General features: G+C 40.0%; 2 protein-coding genes across 3 annotated transcripts in view; one reads left to right on the top strand and one right to left on the bottom strand.

The window, feature by feature from the left end:
- Positions 1 to 19,961, bottom strand: part of GLDN (gliomedin) — a 126,190-nt gene that overhangs the window by 62,426 nt on the left and 43,803 nt on the right. The gene's annotated exons all lie outside the window — the stretch shown is intronic.
- TNFAIP8L3 (TNF alpha induced protein 8 like 3) overlaps positions 12,161 to 19,961 on the top strand; it is a 49,309-nt gene continuing 41,508 nt past the window's right edge. Inside the window, exon 1 of one of the 2 annotated variants that reach the window (XM_050309829.1) lies at positions 12,161 to 12,302. Coding sequence is in view for 1 of the 2 variants with exons in the window: in XM_050309828.1 (XP_050165785.1) it covers positions 15,263 to 15,461 (199 nt within the window). In the remaining variant the exon portion in view is untranslated. Of the gene's footprint in view, positions 12,303 to 15,247; positions 15,462 to 19,961 lie in introns of those variants that run through there. The other variant, XM_050309828.1, reaches the window with a different exon arrangement.

The raw sequence follows: 19,961 nt of genomic DNA, 5'->3' as shown, positions 1-19,961 counted from the left end.
CCTTTCCTTGGCTGTGTACATCTTAGAAAGGACTGATATTCAACAGTCATTTTGATAAAGAAATCAAAAATTGTAATTGCACTCTCAGTCCTTACTGGGCAGCAAAAAAATTGCTCAGCTGGGAATAATTTAGCAGTATATATTTGGTTTATTCACATGAAGGAATAACATTTTTGTGAGAAAGTTTTCTTGCATTTCAAAGACAGCCCTAACCTGTGAGTGGTCATTGGCTTATTATCACTTTAGAGAAATATATAGTGTAAAAAACAAAAATGCTCAATAGGCCAGCAAATAGGCCACCTACACAATCTACACATAAAAAATGGCTTATTGTGGCATCTTCAGCACTGTCCTGTGCCATTGCTCACTAAAAGATTCAATATCAAATAAGGGAGAGATCTGAATATTAAATATATATGTAAATTCATTTCTGAACTGTGAGGAAGGAAAACCTCCAAGTTTACAAAGCTACTATCCATCAATTTCACATACTCCCAATTTTTCAGAAATTTAATACTGAGGGCTTTATTCAACCCGACGCTGATTTTTCTTCTCTCCGTGAAACAGGACAAGTCAAACCTGAAATCATTTATCTGAATATCCTAATTTTCCAAGTTTGTTGAGTTAAAAAATAAAACAAATAAAAATTTGAGGAGATAATGGCTCAGAAATAGATCAAAGCAACAGCGTTCTGGAACTGGGATTACGTTGCAGGCCTTTATAGATTGTGTTGATGCAATTAAGAGCTGAGTTTCAGAGATTAAAGGTGAGCCCAATTCATTGGCAATTATGTAAAGAAAATGGATCAGCAAATGAAATTCTTCTGCAAGATAAAAATAGACACATTGATTGAGCTTTTTTTATCAATTTCTATTTTTGTTTTGTTCCTATTTTCCTCTTTGTCCAATAATGAAGGGGAGGGGACGTAGGCTTGAGCCCCCATATGCAGAACAAAGTTTCCATTGCTGCACATTTTCAAACCGAGTGTTAATTTCTGCCAATTTTATCTCAACTTTGCCATGGGACATCTGTTCTTGTGTACTGTGTTATATTATTAACACTTTCTACACACTGTTACAGGAACAGAACATGGACAATAATTTTGAAAGACTGTCCCTGCTTTAACTGAAGAATTCTAGAATGTGCTTTTTAAAAATTAAAATGCCAGCACAGCTCTCTCATTATGGGAACAGTTGAACTTCTATTTCTAAGTTGAGGGAGTAAGAAGAAACCAGATGTAGTGCAATATGCACTGCATGACAAACATAGTTACTTAATGGTCTGTATTGTACAGTACAAATAGGAGATACTTTGCCCTGCTAAGTGCTTGAAGGTCTTGAACAACGCAGCTCCAAATCACTCCAGGTTCTTTTTAAGATCCAAAACCCAACTACAATACACTTTCCATCAGCAAAATAAACCCCATTTTTCTCAAGAAGGAGATTCCCTAAAGATGGAATCAATCCCCCAGATTCCTTTTCCATTCAAATCTAAATGAACTTCATTTTATATAATAAAGGCTAAGGCCAAATTTGTCTGAAGCTTCAAAATCAACGCTGCAAACACAACCTTGTGGTTTAATCCACCATACAGCATTAAGTTAGAGCTGGATGCCAATTTGTAATAAAGATTTGGTTAAATTGAGCATTCTCAGAACAGCAGCATTATTTGAGAAAAGGGAGACAGTAATCTCAAAAGACTGGTTTAAAAGCTGTTTCTCTCTGTTGGCCAAAGGTTAAAGTCTTTATCCTAATGAGCATTTTCATGTACGTTTCATAATTAAAAAGAGGTGTTAAAAGGTTTCCAGAGTAACATGGGTTGGAGCTAAAACTTAGGTCAGGGAAAACAGTGACAAAATATTTTGATCAGATTCCTAAATATCAATTTCAAATTTCAAATAGTTTTCATTGGTGAGATCTAGAATAATTGCATTGGTAGCTGAAACCCAAAGCTGTGTGCCTTGAAATAGGTTCAGGGTTTATTACTAATGCATCACTAGTGCCATCAGGTCAATGGACTTGGGCAGGAAAGAAAATAAAGGTCCTTGCTTCCAAAACATCTTTCTCAGGATTACTTAGATACCTGGCTTCAGTGTCAACTTGCTTATGTAGTGAAAGAAAGGACATATGGGCAAAAACATACATATGCCTGCATTGAAATGAGTCACTGGATTACTGTGTTAGCCTAATAATGAGGAGGTCTCGAATACAAATGGGATTCCATGTTTTAGAACTGAAACAAAGCAGCAAACTCTATACTGAAACCACGAAATGTGCCATGCTGTAGAGAACCCACTTGCCACCCTGATTTCCTCAGCCTCTCTGTAGCTCCAAACCCAATCTATTTCTCTCCACTGCACCACCACACACATTCCCAGTCATCCTTGGTGAGTTTTCTGTGCTGTGTTACTCATGCTATAGCTCAATCCCGTCACTCCTCGTACACCCCTGGTACAGTGCCCTGATCCCTTGTGCCAGATGTAGCTGGTCACCCTGCTTTTGTCATCTGCTGGATGACAGGAATCCTTGCAGAGGGCCAGGCAGAGCACAGCACACCTCTACAGGTCTTCTGACAGGAGTACTCTTATGACTCCAGTTAAAGTTGTCCCACCACTCCAATCATCCCTCACTCCACCACTGTCCTACAGCTTTACTTCTCCCATAGAATGTCAAGTTGTTTACAAGCTGTTCCTTGTCTCTGAGCTGCAACAGTGGCTAGTGAGAGGACTGGGAGGCTCTTAACTAACTTCTTTTTGGACCTACAGTAGCTCACAATCTTCCCACCTTACTGGCAGACCTATATTTCAAACAATTTTAGGAGCAGCTCCAGCAGAAGCTCCTGCTGCTGTCTTTACCAGAATAGCCATTGCTGTTTCTAAAGGAAATTTGAAAACACTTCAAGTGGTTGTGCCAAACTACTGTTGCTCATTTCAGCTCAGGCACCGACAGAACTTTGGGCTGGCATGAAAACCAATGAATAACAGGGCTTTTTAAAACAAATCTGGTACCAGGTAACAAAACAACAAGCATCTCAAAGTGTTTTTGTGAGAAATCAGGCAAGATTTCACTTTCTGATAAAGCCTTGTCTTATATTCAGGCCAAAAGAGTAACTGTAGGAGAAAACACATCTTTACATTTAAAAGCTTGGTTGTGTGTTTTTCCTGCAGAAAACTGAGTGCAGAATTGGCCAATGTTCCACCGAATTAGGTTGCCAGCTCTTTGGCAGAGGAGTCAGGCCTTGTTTTATGTGTAGTAAAGCCTCAAGTCACTGTGGGCAGCAAACCTCCAGCTGGTAAAAAACATACTTTTATACTATTATGTTAGATATGATAAAAATGTGGTTAGCAAGGCCAATGCAGTATTAGGCTTAAAGTAGGTATGACTAAAGTATTTATATAGGTTACTATTACTAATGAACACACCCTGTGGACACTTACTTTGATGTAAGAGAGGTTTACCCAAAATTATATATGACTGAAAGAAAACATAGAAAGTTACTTTAAAATGTCAGGAGCAAAAGAAGTTTAAAGCTTTTATTTGATTCAAATAAATTTTTAACAAGTATAAAACTGAGGAGTATATTCTAGGCCCTGCAAGGTCACTAGAGATGAAGTAAGAAGAGTACAAGATAACTGAGAACTTTGGACTGTGTATGTACAGAATAAGTGCTGTTTCTCTCCACCACAGACATCCCTGCATTGATCAGTCCAATTATAGCAAGGATAAAGGAAAGATGTACAGCACCTGTCACATGAGCCAATACTCACAACACACTTTAGTCTGACTGATTTAAAGTTGATAAGAGTGAAACTCAATGCAATTTACGTTATCAGGGAACACTTCCATGTTACTTCTTACTGAAGGAGTTTTATTTCAGTGACTGTCACTTAAAACAAAAGCGTGGTTAAGTTCTGAAAGAGTTCTCATATGCTACAGAAAAACCCAAAACCCTGCTCCAAGACAAATGCGCAGTGCAAAGAGTTAACATTTCTACTCAGAGACCCTCATCTGGACAAGAAACAAACTAATAAGACAGATATGCCCTTAATTTTGCTAGCCTGCCAATAATCCAGCTGTGTTAAAATGGCAGACACAATGGTATGGGAGTGACATCCCCATCATGATAAACAGCTAAAACAGAGACAATTTCATTACAAACCAAAATGAACATTTTGTCAGCTGTTACTATAATACAAAACTGCTGAAAATAGGGTCTCACAAATAATGATAAATATTCATTAGGACATCATTACAAGGCTGTGAAAAACATGGCTCAAACAGAGCTACCATTGCTGGCATGTCCTTTTTACGACTCACCATACTTTCTCCCTAGATGCTGACTCTCTTAACTGATTCTGAGCAATCGTTTTTCCAAAACACCAGAAGGAAACATGAATGTTTAGGATTTCACGACAGACCCTCAGTGCCTCACAGGAGTGAGCTTTTAAAGTGAAACAAAAGGAGAAGACAGTCTACAGGCAGATGGTAGGCAGCCAGGGGAAAGTCACGCTGTGTTAGCTGACCAGCTAAAAAGAAACAGAGGGAGATGGTCCAGCACACCCATTGTGGAGGAGACAAGGGGAAAACTTGGGGGGGATCACAAACAGCTTGCTTCTGTTGCTGGTGCTCCTATTCCCTGAAGTGCAAGGGATCAGGACACAGTGGAAATTGGCAAGGAAAATGCCACACCATCCCAACACCACTTGGCACAACTGCCTCTTTCCTCTCTATTACTGTAACTGCTTAGGCTGTCACAGTTTTGTACTGAAGTTACTTTAACCATTCAAGAAGTAAGTAGGTAACAAAGATAAAGTCTCAGGTTGGACATGCCTGAAACAGAGGGATTACCATATCAACAAGTGCTGTATCCAGTTGACCAGTTGCAAAATGGTTCATGAGAACTTCCAGAACAGTTTCTGCAGTAAACATTAATGGGGGAAGTGCAGCTGCTGTGTATATTTGTGTACTTATACTGCTCCTGCAACCTCAATATATTGCAGTGGTATGTTAATGATGAATTATGAGACTGGTAGGTATATTTCTATTATGGACCTTTGAGTTTTCATGATGTTAAAAAGAAGTGCAGTCAACCTCCCCCTGACTCCTGCATATATTATTTATGTCCTGGCTTTGCCATGATCACCTGGTTTCTAACTACCATCACCGTCCACAGAGGTTTAAAAGTCACAAATGGAGCAATAAATAATCATGAAGAAGAGAGAGTTCAAATAATTATGATAGAGTCCACCTTTTAAAACAGGTTCTTGCTTTGAAAGAGAAACATGAAGCATCAAAACTGCAACAGCTTTCCGACAGTCAGTGGTGTGTCTGCCAGGGACTGGCAGCCAAGAACGATTTTAAGCAGCTGGTCCAGCCCTCCATCTGCCGGCTGCACTGAGTGTGTGCGTCTCCCAGGGCACCAGGACAAAACTCAAGTGGGAACTCTCCCTGACTTAGTCCTGTTACAAGACCAGTCACTCTTTTCATCATTTATTCAAGGAGATTCTATCATCTGGTATATTATACAAATTATGCAATCTAAAATTTATCACTATACAAATTCTCATTATAAGCATAAAGCAAAACACCATGCTGCCAAGTTGAACAGACTATTTCACCTGTCTGCCAAACAAGACCTAAATCGCTGTCAAAATTATTGGTTCTTTGCTCATAATTTTTGCATTCTCATTGTGTTATAATCCCATTGAATTCTAATTGGTTCCTGGCTTTTCAAATAGCCTGGCAAGATAACAAAATGGGAATGCTTACTCTGAGAATGTGAAACTCATAAAAGGCATATTTCTCTTAAAAATCTTTACCTATAAAAGCCCTTGAACAATGGCATATAAAATCCAACAAGAGAAGAAAGCAGGTAAAATTTCTCCATTAACTTGAGTGGTTTACTGAAAAAGGGAGTGAAGAAATTAGGGTAAAAAATCCAGATCACTGCCTGGGACAGGAGGCTGAATTTTTAACAATCAAATACCCAAGACATAAAAATCTCAGGATTGTTCCAGGAAATGAATATCCTACATTCCTCACTGAGCCCTGGAACTTCACCCATTAAAGTGCACAGGAAAGAAAAGCATTTTTTCATAAATCAGAAATAAGAGAAACAGTGAATAAAGGCTGAGTCATCACAACTAAAACTTCAGCTTCCACCTACACCTCTTACACATGCACATACACAGAAGATGAACAGCATTGTTTATGAACGCATTGTTTATGACACATCTTAATATCAAATGAGTCATAATGCAAGGTATTTCAGGATTCACTTTTATCATACCATGTTAGAGGGATACAACATGGACTGCTTAAATCCAACCCACATATACTTTGGCCCATGCTGTGTAAGGTTGTCTTCTCATATAATATTTTTCAATATCGAGAATATCTCACTTTAAACAAAAGTCCATTTCTGAGCCTGAGCCATTTATCCCAAAGCAGGTTTGCCTAGTGGTCGGTGTGATGCTGTATGTTCTGTAGTGGTAATTGCAGATATCCTTGTACTTATATTTACTTTAATTTCTACCTCTTAAATCTATCCCTAGCTTGAAAAAAGTTTTACAAGTAACATCAATCATTTAACTAAGGATCTCCTCTCCTAACAGTTCCAGTAGTTCATATCAAAATTTAGTTGCGATTGTGCCCCAACTATGAATATTTGACTCAGTCCTCATCCTTACTCTATGATGCTGTGAAGAAGTGTCAGCAACACCACAGGCTCCTTTCCTCCTCCAGTGTTAAACATTACTTATTAGACCTCTTAAACTCCTAGAACTCATTAGAACAAAGACTACTGTCCTTCAGTACAAGCATGAATACCCAGGCCCAGTTTTACCCCAGATAAGATATTTTTATCTCCAGAATGACATCAGCTACTACTTTAGATCCTTCTCTTTAAATTCTCAGTGCACTTATAGCTTCATGGCACCTGGTTGACTTTAAACAGAGCTTTCAGAGCTTAGTTAGAGACATGTGGTCTCATTAATAAGACTGGTGTTTGCTGGGCATAATTTCTTGTCAATTATGGGGTACAGTAAGAGTTTATTGTCCTTCCAAATGTTGGGGAACTTATTTCTTTAACCTGAGGAAAGAGCATGCTTGCTTTAGCACCCTGTTGTTCTCCTGTAGCCTTTCAGTTCACAGACTTTGGGATGGCTTTCTATCATTCTTCAGATTCTTTTATTATAACACCTGCAGTCACTGATCTGCCCTTGGGCTTGTGCTGCCCATAATGAATCTCTGCAGTGACTCAGCTTTCTGCTCACTGTAACTGTTGGGACAGAGCTGAGAGTGGTGTTATACAACCAGCCCATGGATACCATCAGAAATCTGTTCATTTACTTTTGTTGTCAGTAATGAACTGGACTTAGCCATGCACAGAGAAAGAGGGCTTGGATTCTCACACTCTAAAACACACGGTGCTGTCCCCTCTTCAGGTTGTGCATCACATGCTGCTGATCTAATCCCACTCTAGCACCCTTCACATCAGTCTTCAATCCCTTTGTGGTTCTTAGAGCTCCCTGTGAGATGCTGAGCCTCCCCTTCTACCTGCTTGTCTGAAAATGGGAAATACTCAGCCTGCCCCATGACTCAAGCTTTACTTGGCATTCTTTTCAAATCCACTAGACATTGCAATTTTAATATGACAAAAGCCTTGGTAGAAACAGTTGTTACAGTAATGGTTGGGTTATCATCTTTGGCTCTCAATTGCTTTCAGATAATGGATCTGATTCTCCTGCCTACGATTTCTGTTCTAATTCTTTAATTTTTATTTATGTATTTTACAGGTGCATAACAAACCAAGACAGAATGTGCTCTGCTGACAAGCATTGTATTCTCTTTCTTTATAACAGACAAACCTTTGGCAGAGTTCTGCTTTGACTGTTTAACCTCCTGAGATGCCTTCCAATTTGAATTATCCTAGTACTTTTTCTATTACAGCCTGTACAGACTGATTGGCAGCCATAAACATTACACAAGTTAAATGCAACACCACTGTATTATGCATTGTAAAATCTTGCTTTTTCCTGGTCCTTTTGTTTGCACATCTTTCACAAATAAAGCATTAGAAGAGTAAAGGGAGTCCATCATGCAATGAAAGCAATTTAAGCATTTCAGTCTTAAGTTTCCCCACAGCAGCTCTGTCCTGAACTCTCACTCTCTATTTGGGGTCTTTGGCAGGGAGCAGTGGTGAAAGCCAGAAAAGCAGGGTGTTTTTCCTTTCCTTCAGGAAGCAGATTAGCATTTCTTTCTCTGGAAGCAACAGAAACAGTAATCATGATCTCTTCATTTCCCTCATACAAATGCTTTTAGAGCAAAGAAACAACTGGCCATGGCACTCTGTGCTTTGGGTTGGTAGTAGGATGGTGTTTTGTCAGAGGTTGGACTCGAAGGTCTTTTCCAAACTTAATGATTCTATTCTATGATTCTATGCTGGAAATAAGTAGAATTCACATAAAATCATTGAGTAGGCATCAACAGGCAGACATCCCAAAGTTCTGACCTCAGAAATGTTAAAGGAAGGTAGCCTTTCATCTTAGCTGCAAAAAGGACCCAAGATCTACAATCCCAACGTTTAATTACACAGAAGGAAAGCCTCTAGGTCTACTTGTTTAAAGGCAAATTTGCATTGTCCAAGTTGAATTTGACTCGTTCATATATTGTATTTATGGCTACTCTGAGTCCCTCAGTGTGTGCAAGAGAAATAATTCACCTGAAAGTCGTCTGGACAGCAAGTTACTAAGTAATTTCATTCTTTTTACTGGGACTGTTGTAAGACTACATGTAATCTAATTGCCTATGTTGCGTGTTCCCAAGACTACCTATAAAATGCAATTTTATGCCTGGGTTGATGATATTCAGTTATTTATAGATAGGTAGGCAGCAGAGTGCCTTTTGCCATGCTCTTGGAAATGGCCATGAAGTAATGCCCACACACTGTCAGAGGAAGATGATGTTTCCATGCTGTTCTAAAAATCACATCAAGCTCTACAGAAACCACAAATGAGTGTATTAACATTCTGCCATTTGAGCTAAGTCTGTGGATGTTAGTGAATTGCCCCACAAAAAATTGATTTCTGTCTCTATGATTGCTTCTCAGAGATTCCCTTTAGTCCAAAGGATGCTACACTTCTTTGCAGAAAGTCTACACCAAGTCCAATCTCAGCTGTTGCATCACTATTTCAGTCACAGGTGAACCATTCCTGGCCAGAAATCCACATCATTGATTCTGTAATCTTTCCAATGTACAGATACATCCTATGGCTGTAAAATGGGAGTCACAGCATTTATTGTGAAGAAACACCCAGACCTAGTCAGCTGCAAAACACTGTATGCTTTAGGACTTTTCCTGATAACAATTTATTAAATAAATATTTGTAATATTTATTCAATAACAATTCCAGTTTATTAAATTTCTACACAGGATGTGCAACTCTGTGGATCTCTTGTCTTTTGTGGGATCTAACATATCCTAATAACTCAGAATGTCCAGGCATTATTATCATGTGAATAAATAATAGCCTTTCAAACACAACATAATCTTTGATGTTTGGTAGGTTGGTTTTCATGTGCTGAAGTATAAAGTTATACAGAAATAACCACAGAAAGAATGTATTTTCTAGTATACAAAAGCATGTAACAAACAGTATGACTATAGGGAAGAGATATGGATGTTTGCATAAAGAACAGGATTACAGAAGTTAATTAAATAACTGGTGCTACCTATAAACATTCTGGCAGTAGAGGTCCTCCAGAGTTTCCTAGCAACAAAATTTTCTCTGCTTTCTTGGAGTATTGTGAAGTTGTTGAATCCTCCTACACACAATTTGAAACCAGGGATGAAAACAAGGATGACCCATCTTCCAGACTAAAAGCAGAAAACTGTTCCAAGGCTTACTGAAACACAGCTCAGTAGCAAGCATTGCTGGTTTAACTCTATTTTATTTGCATCTTAGACATGGCCAAGGACTTAAATGTAGCCTTCGGGTAATTAGCCTTTGTAATGAAGAGCATAACTCAACAACACACGGAAAGTAAGGAATGAGGCATGTTCTAAAATAACTTCAGTGACCACCACAAGAATTAAAAACAATTCCCAAAGACAGTGGTAGAAAAGCAAAAGATTTTGACTGGCAGCTGTCTCCTTGCTTTCTCTAGACAGCATCAGAATGAGAACAAAGCAGAAGACAATCCTGTTTTATCCTGTATTTCACAGTGATTCCCTTGAGAAAAGCTCTTTAAAGTTTATTTTCTCAATCTCATAACAGAGAAAGCAAAAATTTGTTTCAACTAATCATCCTTAGTCTGTAATATTATTAAATACTATTTCTGTAATGAAATTTAAAATTGCAAGTAAAATTATTTTAAAGCCTAGACAGTTACTTATAGTGCCTAAATCCCTGCCCATAGAAACAAGTGGCCTAAACAATAAAATTTTCACACAATTTCTTCAGAAGAAATTTCCCACCAACAGAATTAACAGGTATTTTGGGAAGGCAGCTTTCATTTCCACCATCTTACAAAAGAATGGTGAAGTATTTTCATTAAAATAAAACCCAATATTACTAAGGTAGTAGAAAATTATGAAATGCCCAGGCAATTCAAATTACAGCTTAATACAGAAAACTTTATTCTACAAGCAGAATCCTACTGTAGGTGAACAGAAGAGTAACATGCCTCATGGCCAAGTTACTACTTTACTTTTTCACTTTATTTCTTTTGGAATTAAAATCTCATAAGAGCACCTTACATTGAGGCAATTGAAGCTGAATTTCATTCCTATCTTTAAACTGAATATTCCAAACACCACAGCACAGGTTTGCACCATTACCAGGCTCCTTCCTCAGCCTTTCTTTAAGAGGAGAGAACACCAATAGCTAAAAATATGTCCATACTATGGTAGGTATTCAGAACTGATGCCCTACATCTCCTACTGCTATTACAAAAAAAAAAGGGGGAGGGCAGTAAATACTTCATTTTTCCATATTTATCCTCCCAAATAGAATGCACAAGCACTGCCTACGTCACGTGTTACAAAAATCTAGATCTTTGAATATCTACTGGCACATGAGTAAGAATTTAAGTAATGCAGACATCTTGTTCATTATTTGAATACTAAATCAAATAAGAAGTGTTTGCAGACTGCCAGTAGATGCATTATTGCAATTAAAATCTACTAACAATGCATGCAGAATGTTTACCTGCACACACATGCTGACTGGTTTCCAGACATCAGTAAGAATCCAACTTGCCAGCACGACAAAATTGTTGACAGAGAATCTACTGATCCTTGATGCCAGTTATTCATGTTTTGGTGCAGAACAGTTTTCTTCCTTAAATATATACTCATGCAACACAAAGAAATTGGGGGAAAAAAAAAAATCAAAAATCTGTTACAGTACATTTCATGAGTGTATCAGCCTGTGGAGATACTTCTCTGTTTAACACATTCAGTAGCAAAGGCACTTGGATATGAAAGATATATTGTCATAAATAGTGAAGCAAAATACCAGGCAGCAAGTTTAGAAAGAGGATAGACTTATTTAAATAACGTTAAGAAATAATTTGTGAGAGAAAATTATGATCTTTACATTTTGGAACTCAGAAGAAACAATCCTATCCTCATGATTGTACAGTGTAAAACAGGCAAGTCAAACACAAAGAGGTAGTGCAGCTCTGTTAGATATAACAGTGGAAAGAAAAGAGAGACTGCTTCGTATGATAGGTTTTAAGGCTCAGTTTGAGGGAGGAAAGCTTGAGTAACAAACCACATAGGCAGCTCACTAATCTTTTATTTAGGAGAAATGGATAACTGAACAGTTCAGCTACAGCCCGTGAGATTCAGGTGAAAATCTGTGCTCCACATTTGACTTAAATCACAGCTTCTCAGTACCTTACTTCCCTCTCTCTGAAAAAGAAAAATACTATTATCCTTTCCTATTTCACAGCAGGCCTGTAAGGATAAATGTATTAGACCTAGATGCTATGGTAGCTGGGGACATTAACATTTAGAATACGATGAAATTGTATTTGTGTGAACACGCAAGTGAGATTTGCCAATGGAACAGTGAAGCATGAATCCTAAAAGCTGTCACAAGCAGATCCCCAGCACTCATACAATGAGTGGGCAGAGGAGGATTTCAGCTAAGTTCCATATGGAATGAAGATCAAGACCAGATGCAGCTGAAATGTGAATGGAGAGATACACAGAGCTGTAGCCGCCACAGGACAGCATCAGGTAACTGGGAATACATGGAACGTGTGGGGCAGCTCCAGTCATCTGTGTTACCCCTCGTAAGTCATCTCTGTAGAGATTTACAGACCAAAATACTAACTGAGCCTTGAGAAAAAACATTCCAGATTCTAAATAACCCAATCCTTGTAATAAAGGACACAGTCAGAGAGCTACAGTCACAGGGCTTTAGCTTATAACCATGAATATGTAATTGCACTGTTTGTACTAAATGCAAAAAACAAATAAGTCATGAAATGCCAACTTTCTCCATGTGGAGTTTCATTTAACATGTATCCAGCTAGTACATATATTGCTGTTAATAAAGCTTTTGTGCTTTTCTCTACACCAGTATTATAATGAGTGGAAACTATGAAGTTCAGAGCTCTAAACATATGGAATTTTCCAGGTCACATTTTAAACCAAGTGCTGGACTGTGCTGGGCAGAGAACGTTGAGAAGGAAAAAAATCTGAATTCTAACCATATGTTTTGAATGAAACAATATGCTCATTCTGTTACAGCTGAAAACTTTTATAAATGCTTTACAGTTAGCAGCAATAAAAGGGAAAGCAATCCTGAAGCAGCATTTACTGTCAAATAGCAAGTAATTACAGCATAGTAATGAGAATGCCTGATGTATATATCCCAAGCATGACATAATATGATATTGATTAAATTATACCATTTCCATCATGATATTTATTAGTGTGGTTATTTTATTAAAGTATTAAAAAACTGACAAGAATTAAAATAAGCAGGGTTTGGTTTTCCTTTTAACTATTCCATCTTAAGACTATTTTTCATGATCCTCTGAAAGATGAAAATCTCTCCTTCTACTAACTGAACTATGATCAGTAGCAGAGAAGTGTGACTATTCAAGAGTTTAAAATTCAATTGCAATTACAGAAAAGGCAATGCACCCACAAAAAATCCCACGTAGAAAATAGGGTAAGGCCAGTGCCTAGGACATCTTAGAGAGGCATCCACAGCTGCAGTCCATGACTCAAAATACACTGTACAAGACAGCCCCCTTTGCCAGTGGGGGAGCTGGAAGTGTTCTGCTGTACACACATCCCTACTAAAAAACACTGTGGTTTTTGCTTATCTCATTACAGTTATTTTCATTAAAAAGTCAGAATTTGTCCAGGTTACAATTACTGTTAGTGTTTCAAGCAACTAAAAACAGTCCAGAAATTTAATTAATTGCACTTAAATACAAAGGTGCTCTTTCTATTAGACTTAAACTGCTCTTATCAGGGAGTTTTTAGATTGCATTTATGCCAGTAAAAAGCAAACAACAACAACAAAAAAGAGAGAGAGACACTAAAGTCTTTCCAGGCACTAAAGTCTTTCCACATTATTTCTGTGAGTTAATAATGGGATTTTTCTGTTGCTACATTATTTCTGTTGGTATGTTGTTTATATTACACTTGTAAATTACCACATATTCTGCAGTCAGATTTTGCATTGGCAAACCTAGAATCACTCAAATTTAGATTTTTTTTTTATAATGTACTCAGAAATGAAGTTATAATCAGCAGTATTTTGAATGTCATTTTAAATTTAATTAGAACAATTACAAGCAGAAGTTAGAATTTGTTTTCATATAATAAAATCCATAAGTGTCTTAATAGTACATGCTCAGGTTATGACAGCAAGGTTCCAAACTGCTTAACAACTAACTTTTCACTCCAGAGGCTGAAGATCTTTGTGAGTAAATTGAACATAACAGCCTGTGTGTTCCAGAGCTAGAAAGCTTGAAGTCTTCTATCTCTTCAGACTCAACCTGATTTGAAGGCAGGGAAGCATGTTAAGATTCACCTTGAATCTTAACAACATTGAACATAAGACAAACTCTGGCTTTGTTTTTTAGTATTATAGTTCTAATCCTCACAGTTCGCATTGCACAGAATAAGCCATCACTGAAAAGAATCTGACAGGGTCCCTTTGAGTTTAAAGACAGACTTTTTGTTTTTTAACGTCATGCTATAAGCTAACAAAGAAAGTCTCCACATTTGTCAAGAGTGATTAGTCTGATGTGATAGATATTTTACTGTATGAAGACTCAAAGAAGCATCCAGACATTGCTTTCTCCAGCAAGGATCTGTAGTAATTTTCTCCCCCAAAACCGAGGTAAAGATATCTGTAGTCTACAGCTACAGGCATAAAACTCCGGCTGGAGATTGAGTATGCTGCAGGCACTAGCTGGCTTTTAGGATGTGACATATCTATAGATAAGTCTAATAGATCTCCAAGGTCTGTTTTAGGACAGCAGTTGGAAAAGTACTCTTGGTACTTCTTTCCAGGGACTTTTGTGCTAGAATTAAAGTGATCTTTGGTCTATAACAGGAAAAAACTAGAAAGGAATAAAAGCAAAGGGGAAGAAAGATCTGCCTAACCTCAGAGCTGAACAAGTGGCCTCAGCCATCTGAATTAAGGGATGGTTCATGACTGGAGTAGCTTGTAGGGCAGAAGCAAAACCTGCAGACTTCAACTTTTAAGTTTTTCAGACTCAATAGTTCAAAACGATCTTATTTTTTTCATGTGGCTCATTTTTTTTTCATATAGCTTTCATTTACCACATTACACTGTCTCCCTCAGAAAAACGTACAAACAGGCAGCAGCAGATCTGAGTCCTTCAATACACTTCTAGGCACTAATACCCAACAAGAACCGTCACTTCCCCGTCGGCCTCCCTGTTCTAATCACTAATTTTTGAGGACACATCATTAAGGAGACCGAGCCAGCGAAAAGAGGCAAGGCAGAAGGTCAAGGGAGATGCTCACAGGAACAGTGGTGGGAAAATCAGACGGGAGATGCTTCTGCGCCCAGAAGCGTCTTCCCCCTGGAGCGAGCTGCGCGGCGGGGAGGCGGTAATTGTCCCCCATCCTCACAGGGCTCGGCGGGCAGGGGCCGCGCAGCCCGACTTGTGTAAGAGCCGGGGCAGGAGCCGCTCCTCCGCCGCGCCCCCGCTGCCTCCGCCCTCGCCGCGCCCGCCCGGCCCCGCTCCGCCCGCAGCCAATGGCACTGAGCGGGGTGGCCGCGTGTGGTGGCGCCGACCCAGCGCTCGGAGCGCAGGAGGAGGCAGCGGGCTCCGCTCCCCGGCTCCGGGCGCTCCCCCTGCCAGCGCCGGCCCCTCGGTCCCGCAGCCCCGCCGGTACCCGCAGCATGGACTCGGACTCCGGGGAGCTCAGCGAAGGCGAGCCGGTCTCGCCCGCAGGTAAGAGGGGGTGGACGGACGGACGGACCGACCGGAGCCACCCGAGCGGTGAGACGGGGGCGAGCGCGCCGAGGAACGGATCGGGGACACCCTCCGGGGTAGCGCTGCGAGGCTGAGGGGACAGAGAGAGGGGGAAGGCGAGGCCCGCTCCAGCGGCCCCGAGCATCCCCTGCCCTGCCCGGCCGCCCCTCCGGAGGCTGCTCGGGCACGGACAGCCCGCGGGCTGGAGGGGTGCGGCTGCCCGGGGTACGGGAGAGCTGCCCCGAGGAGCTCGCCTCTGACGTGACTGCCGATTAAATCGCAGTGCTGGCGCAGTGTGATGCTTTAGACATAGAGCGTACAAAGTTTCGGGGGCTTGGTCATGGCTATTCCGCTGTCGCTCTAGGACCACTGCGTCTGGAGAGACCCCCCCTCCGGGGCTGGCACGCAGGGCCCCTCGCCACCAGGCTTTTGTTTTCAAGTCCTAACTTGTCAGAAAAACATGCTGTCTGGCTGCTGCAACCCACATAGTTCTTAGATGAGACGGCAGGGGGGAAAAAAAAAATAAAAATCCCTCCTGGCATTTCCACGTCCCCACATTCTTCGGACCTACTCAGACCAGACCACGGCTGATGTGCCTATTTCAGCACACATGGTAGGTGAGAAATACAAACTTGTGTGGAACTCGGCGCACACAGAGGTAGGTTCGCGCTATCAGCACAGCACAGTCCAGCTGCTAGTCCCCAGAGATCTGCTGTCAGCTCACGGCCACCCCCTTCCCCACGCACACCTCGGGGTGTTCGACTCCAGAGTCGGTGGCGGTGTCACCCTGCCCGCAGCAGAGGGCCTACAAGGGTGTCACACACACGGCTGGCACACGACAGATGCTGGGCTGTCACTGTCACCAGGTGCAGAAAGGACCTGTTTGACCCCCAGCTTCCCATGGTGGAAGTCACAGGCATCTTCTCTGAAGTCATTTAACTGGGATCAGATGCAAGTAAGCACAATTGGAATGATGTTTGAAATAGTCCTAGTGATTATAACAAATCCAAACAGAAAGTTGCTGTGTTATATTTGAGAAAAATATTTTCACCGTTACCAGACCAGTTTAGACAAGTATTTTATAGCAGCTCACACTTCCCTGCACCCTCAAAAAGGAAAGATTTCAACACCAAACAATATTGTAACTACAGCGGGGAAAAAAGCATCAGATATTTTGTGAAACATTTTAACTATCCTATTAATACAGTAGTGATGAACAGCGGTAGGAAGTGGAGGTAAATAGGTGTTACTTTGTCTAGTCTCTCAGCAGAACATTTTATAGCGTAATCTTAAATCCAACTCAGTTTTAAATATTAGGGGTATTTACTCTTGATATCTTGCTTTGTATTCTACTTGAGATCTAGAGAATGAAATAAGACTAGCAACAGGTCACAGAGCTCCTTGTATTCACAGAACTCTGTTAGGCTGAATTTACTAGCAAAGACCACCAACAGCTATACTTTTTCATCCAAATAAATATTCCAAGATGTGCATGAAGAGCAAGTTACAAACATTAGACTTATAAACAATATAACATAGCTGCTGCCAACAACTTACTCCTGTTCTGAATAGGTTTTTCTTTTAAATAAATTAAAGATAACTATGGTTAGAGAGTGCCATAAGTGCTTTTCATGTCATCACTTGCTAGCTGCCAAGAGTTGATGTTCATCAGTCTCCTCTCCTCTTTTCTATTCCTTCTTTGTACTGTCTAAGAGAAGAAAAATCTGGTATTTTGACCATACATGGCAGATGCCTATGCAGTGGAATAAAACTGGAATACAGTGAAAGCTTGGTTGTTTTGTCTTAACCAGCTTCAATCTTTTTTTCTGCACTACAGAATTACTTGCTGTTTGTACCCTCCATCCTCTTCTGAAAAATGCATTTTTGCTAGATTTCATTTGGTCTTTTTTTCTGTGCTCTGCCATATGTACAGTGCAGCATCACTCCGTTCGTGAGCGTTCAGTAGTCAGGCTGTCAGTCACTGCTGCAGGCACAGAAGCTGAGGGGTTGTAGTGTGGGATTCAGTCACCACCTTGTGCAGGGAGGTGCACACCCCACAGATCCCAGTGACCAGGGCGAGTCTGCCTGCAGTTCACAGGGCAAGCACAGCACCTCAGAGGAAAACTTGGGATAAAGTCCTAGTAAGGGTTCAATTTTGGCCACTGATTTTAGAATAGCTTGGATCTGGTACCAAAAGTGACAGCAACTTGAATGTTTAGGTTATTTGCTTCATTACCAGTCATTACACTTACCCATTTGTAAGGCAAGGGCATCATCTTACAGAGTTAAAACTCCTTTGCCTACTGCTTAGGTTGTCCAATTGTTCAAGCCCAGTACAATACAGTTTATCTCCAGGGCTCCACGATGCTAATGCATCACAGGTGTTTAAAACACCACCCATTTATGGCTTTGCACTACTCCTGTAATACTTATTCAACCTTTTGCCATGTCCCAGTAGAACTGCACCCCTGCCATTCCTGGGACTCACATGGGTGTGCAGGAGGCTACCTAGTACATCCCCACCTTCTGCCACACATGCTTGGCTTCCAAGAACCAGCTGGAGTCTTGCTCCAAAATCCCAGCAGCCTCATTTCCTTTAACAGCCCACTTAAAACCGAGTCTCCAAGGAGGCAGAAGTATTTTTTCTGTGTTTATTCTGAACATGTTGTCACAAAAGCATCTCAGTGTTTCTTTGGTACAAACAAAGATCTCCTTATACGTGAGCAGTACAAGAGGTTACATGTACTTTAAAGCAAAAAAAAAAAAAAAAAAAAGGCAGAAAGCACCACACCTCTAAGAAAATTTAGCTCCACAGCCTTGGCTCCCACAAGTGTCCCACACCCATCTATTACTACTTTGCATTTGAGTTGTCTATAGGGTCAAAAAGTTTTGATTTTCAGAAAGTTTACTTATGAGACAGACTCCTATTATGAGCATTAAAGAGGTCTTCACAATTCTGAGAAATGCATATATTGTAATGCAAAAGAAAAAAAAGTTACATGCCTATTAGCTCTACCCTCAGTGAACCTTCTTGAGTTTCACTGTAGAGGCGACTAGTCACATTCTGTTTCTGATCCTGCAGAACAGCTTTTGAGAACTGAACAGGTAATCTTAAAATAGAAAATTGTTCCCTTTTTTTAATGTCCACCTATTGAGAGGTTGGTTTTTCAGAAAACCTATTCAATAGAGCAATGGTCTCCTTTTCCTCAGCTCTCTCATAGGCATCCTGGCACATGAAAGGATGATCCTCCACATCATCTTTCAGAATAACATTTCACAAAAATCCAGGTCATCACCAACAGCAGTGATTTTGCAGTGGATTTGGAGATTCTGCATGCAAGAGAAAAAAAGGTGGCAGACCTTCATTTGATGTGCCTTGTCCTGGGTTCCCTGGCTGGAACAGGCAGGGATTTGGCCATATAGCTTTTGTGCAATATTGATTTAAGCCTTTCTACAAGCTACTAAGTCACAATATAGATTTCTGTGTTTGTTTTAATGGAACTATTATGTTACACTATTAACATAAGAGGCTCAGTTGCCTGTATGGTCTTCAAAACAATACATATTATCTTCATGAAATTTAACGTAATGTGGAGAGCAAATTGTCAGTTGTCCCTTCTTTGGGTTTCCTCCCACAGAAGAAGTCAAAAGGCATTTGGCCTAGGAAAGAGAGCAGTTTGTGCTCCAAGTTGAGCTCTGAAGTGGTGACAGGATTTGATTTTTTTGTTTTAAGCATTAGCACTGTGGAGCCTACAACTTTGTATAGCGCCATGGATAACAGAATGAAGACAAGCTTTATCACCAGGCTTGCATCCATAAAGGCAGTGGAAGTCTGAATATGACTTCAGTGTGTCTTCAATAGGGCTAAGATCTTAATGCATTTGAACTTATTAGGTAAATTATCTGAGCTCTACTCCAAACAATAAATATAAACTTACTAAAAAATCCAACAGATTTAAGCATTATTTACTGTTGTAAAACAGCCCCAGTAAACATGAATAATTGTTCTGGAGCTGTAATATTTGATTTGCAGTGCTTAATAAATATTTTTTTCTGCAAATTATTTATCATGCTATGTGAACGGCTGTTAGTTTTGTGATGTTAACCTTTTAACCCTGTTACATATTTTAACCACTGTTTTACAGAGTTAAATGCCATTCAAGAGCTAATATATATATTCTTGCAAATATAAAAGGATTTAGAAGGTGTACTGAAGACTTAATTATTTGAGGCAGCAGTAACACACTTGCATGATAAAAAGTTCAAGTAGGCATTGTATAACTTTTTGCAGTATCCCACCAGTCATTTTAGCCATGGCTATCGTGACAAAAGGTACACTTTGCCCCAAGGAATACTTGTGTGAACAATGAGGGCTTTGATTTATCAAAGCCTTGTTTTGATTCTACACAGAAATTTGCAAGTCAGATATGCAATAATATTGACTGGACTTCAGACAAGCCAGCAGAAGTGGTAGGTAAC

The sequence above is a fragment of the Myiozetetes cayanensis genome, unplaced genomic scaffold, assembly GCF_022539395.1.
Source record: "Myiozetetes cayanensis isolate MyiCay16 unplaced genomic scaffold, myiCay2020 scf14, whole genome shotgun sequence".
Lineage (NCBI taxonomy): Eukaryota > Metazoa > Chordata > Aves > Passeriformes > Tyrannidae > Myiozetetes > Myiozetetes cayanensis.
The sequence above is the reverse complement of the archived record's forward strand: the minus strand, read 5'-3'. Positions and strand labels throughout refer to the sequence as shown.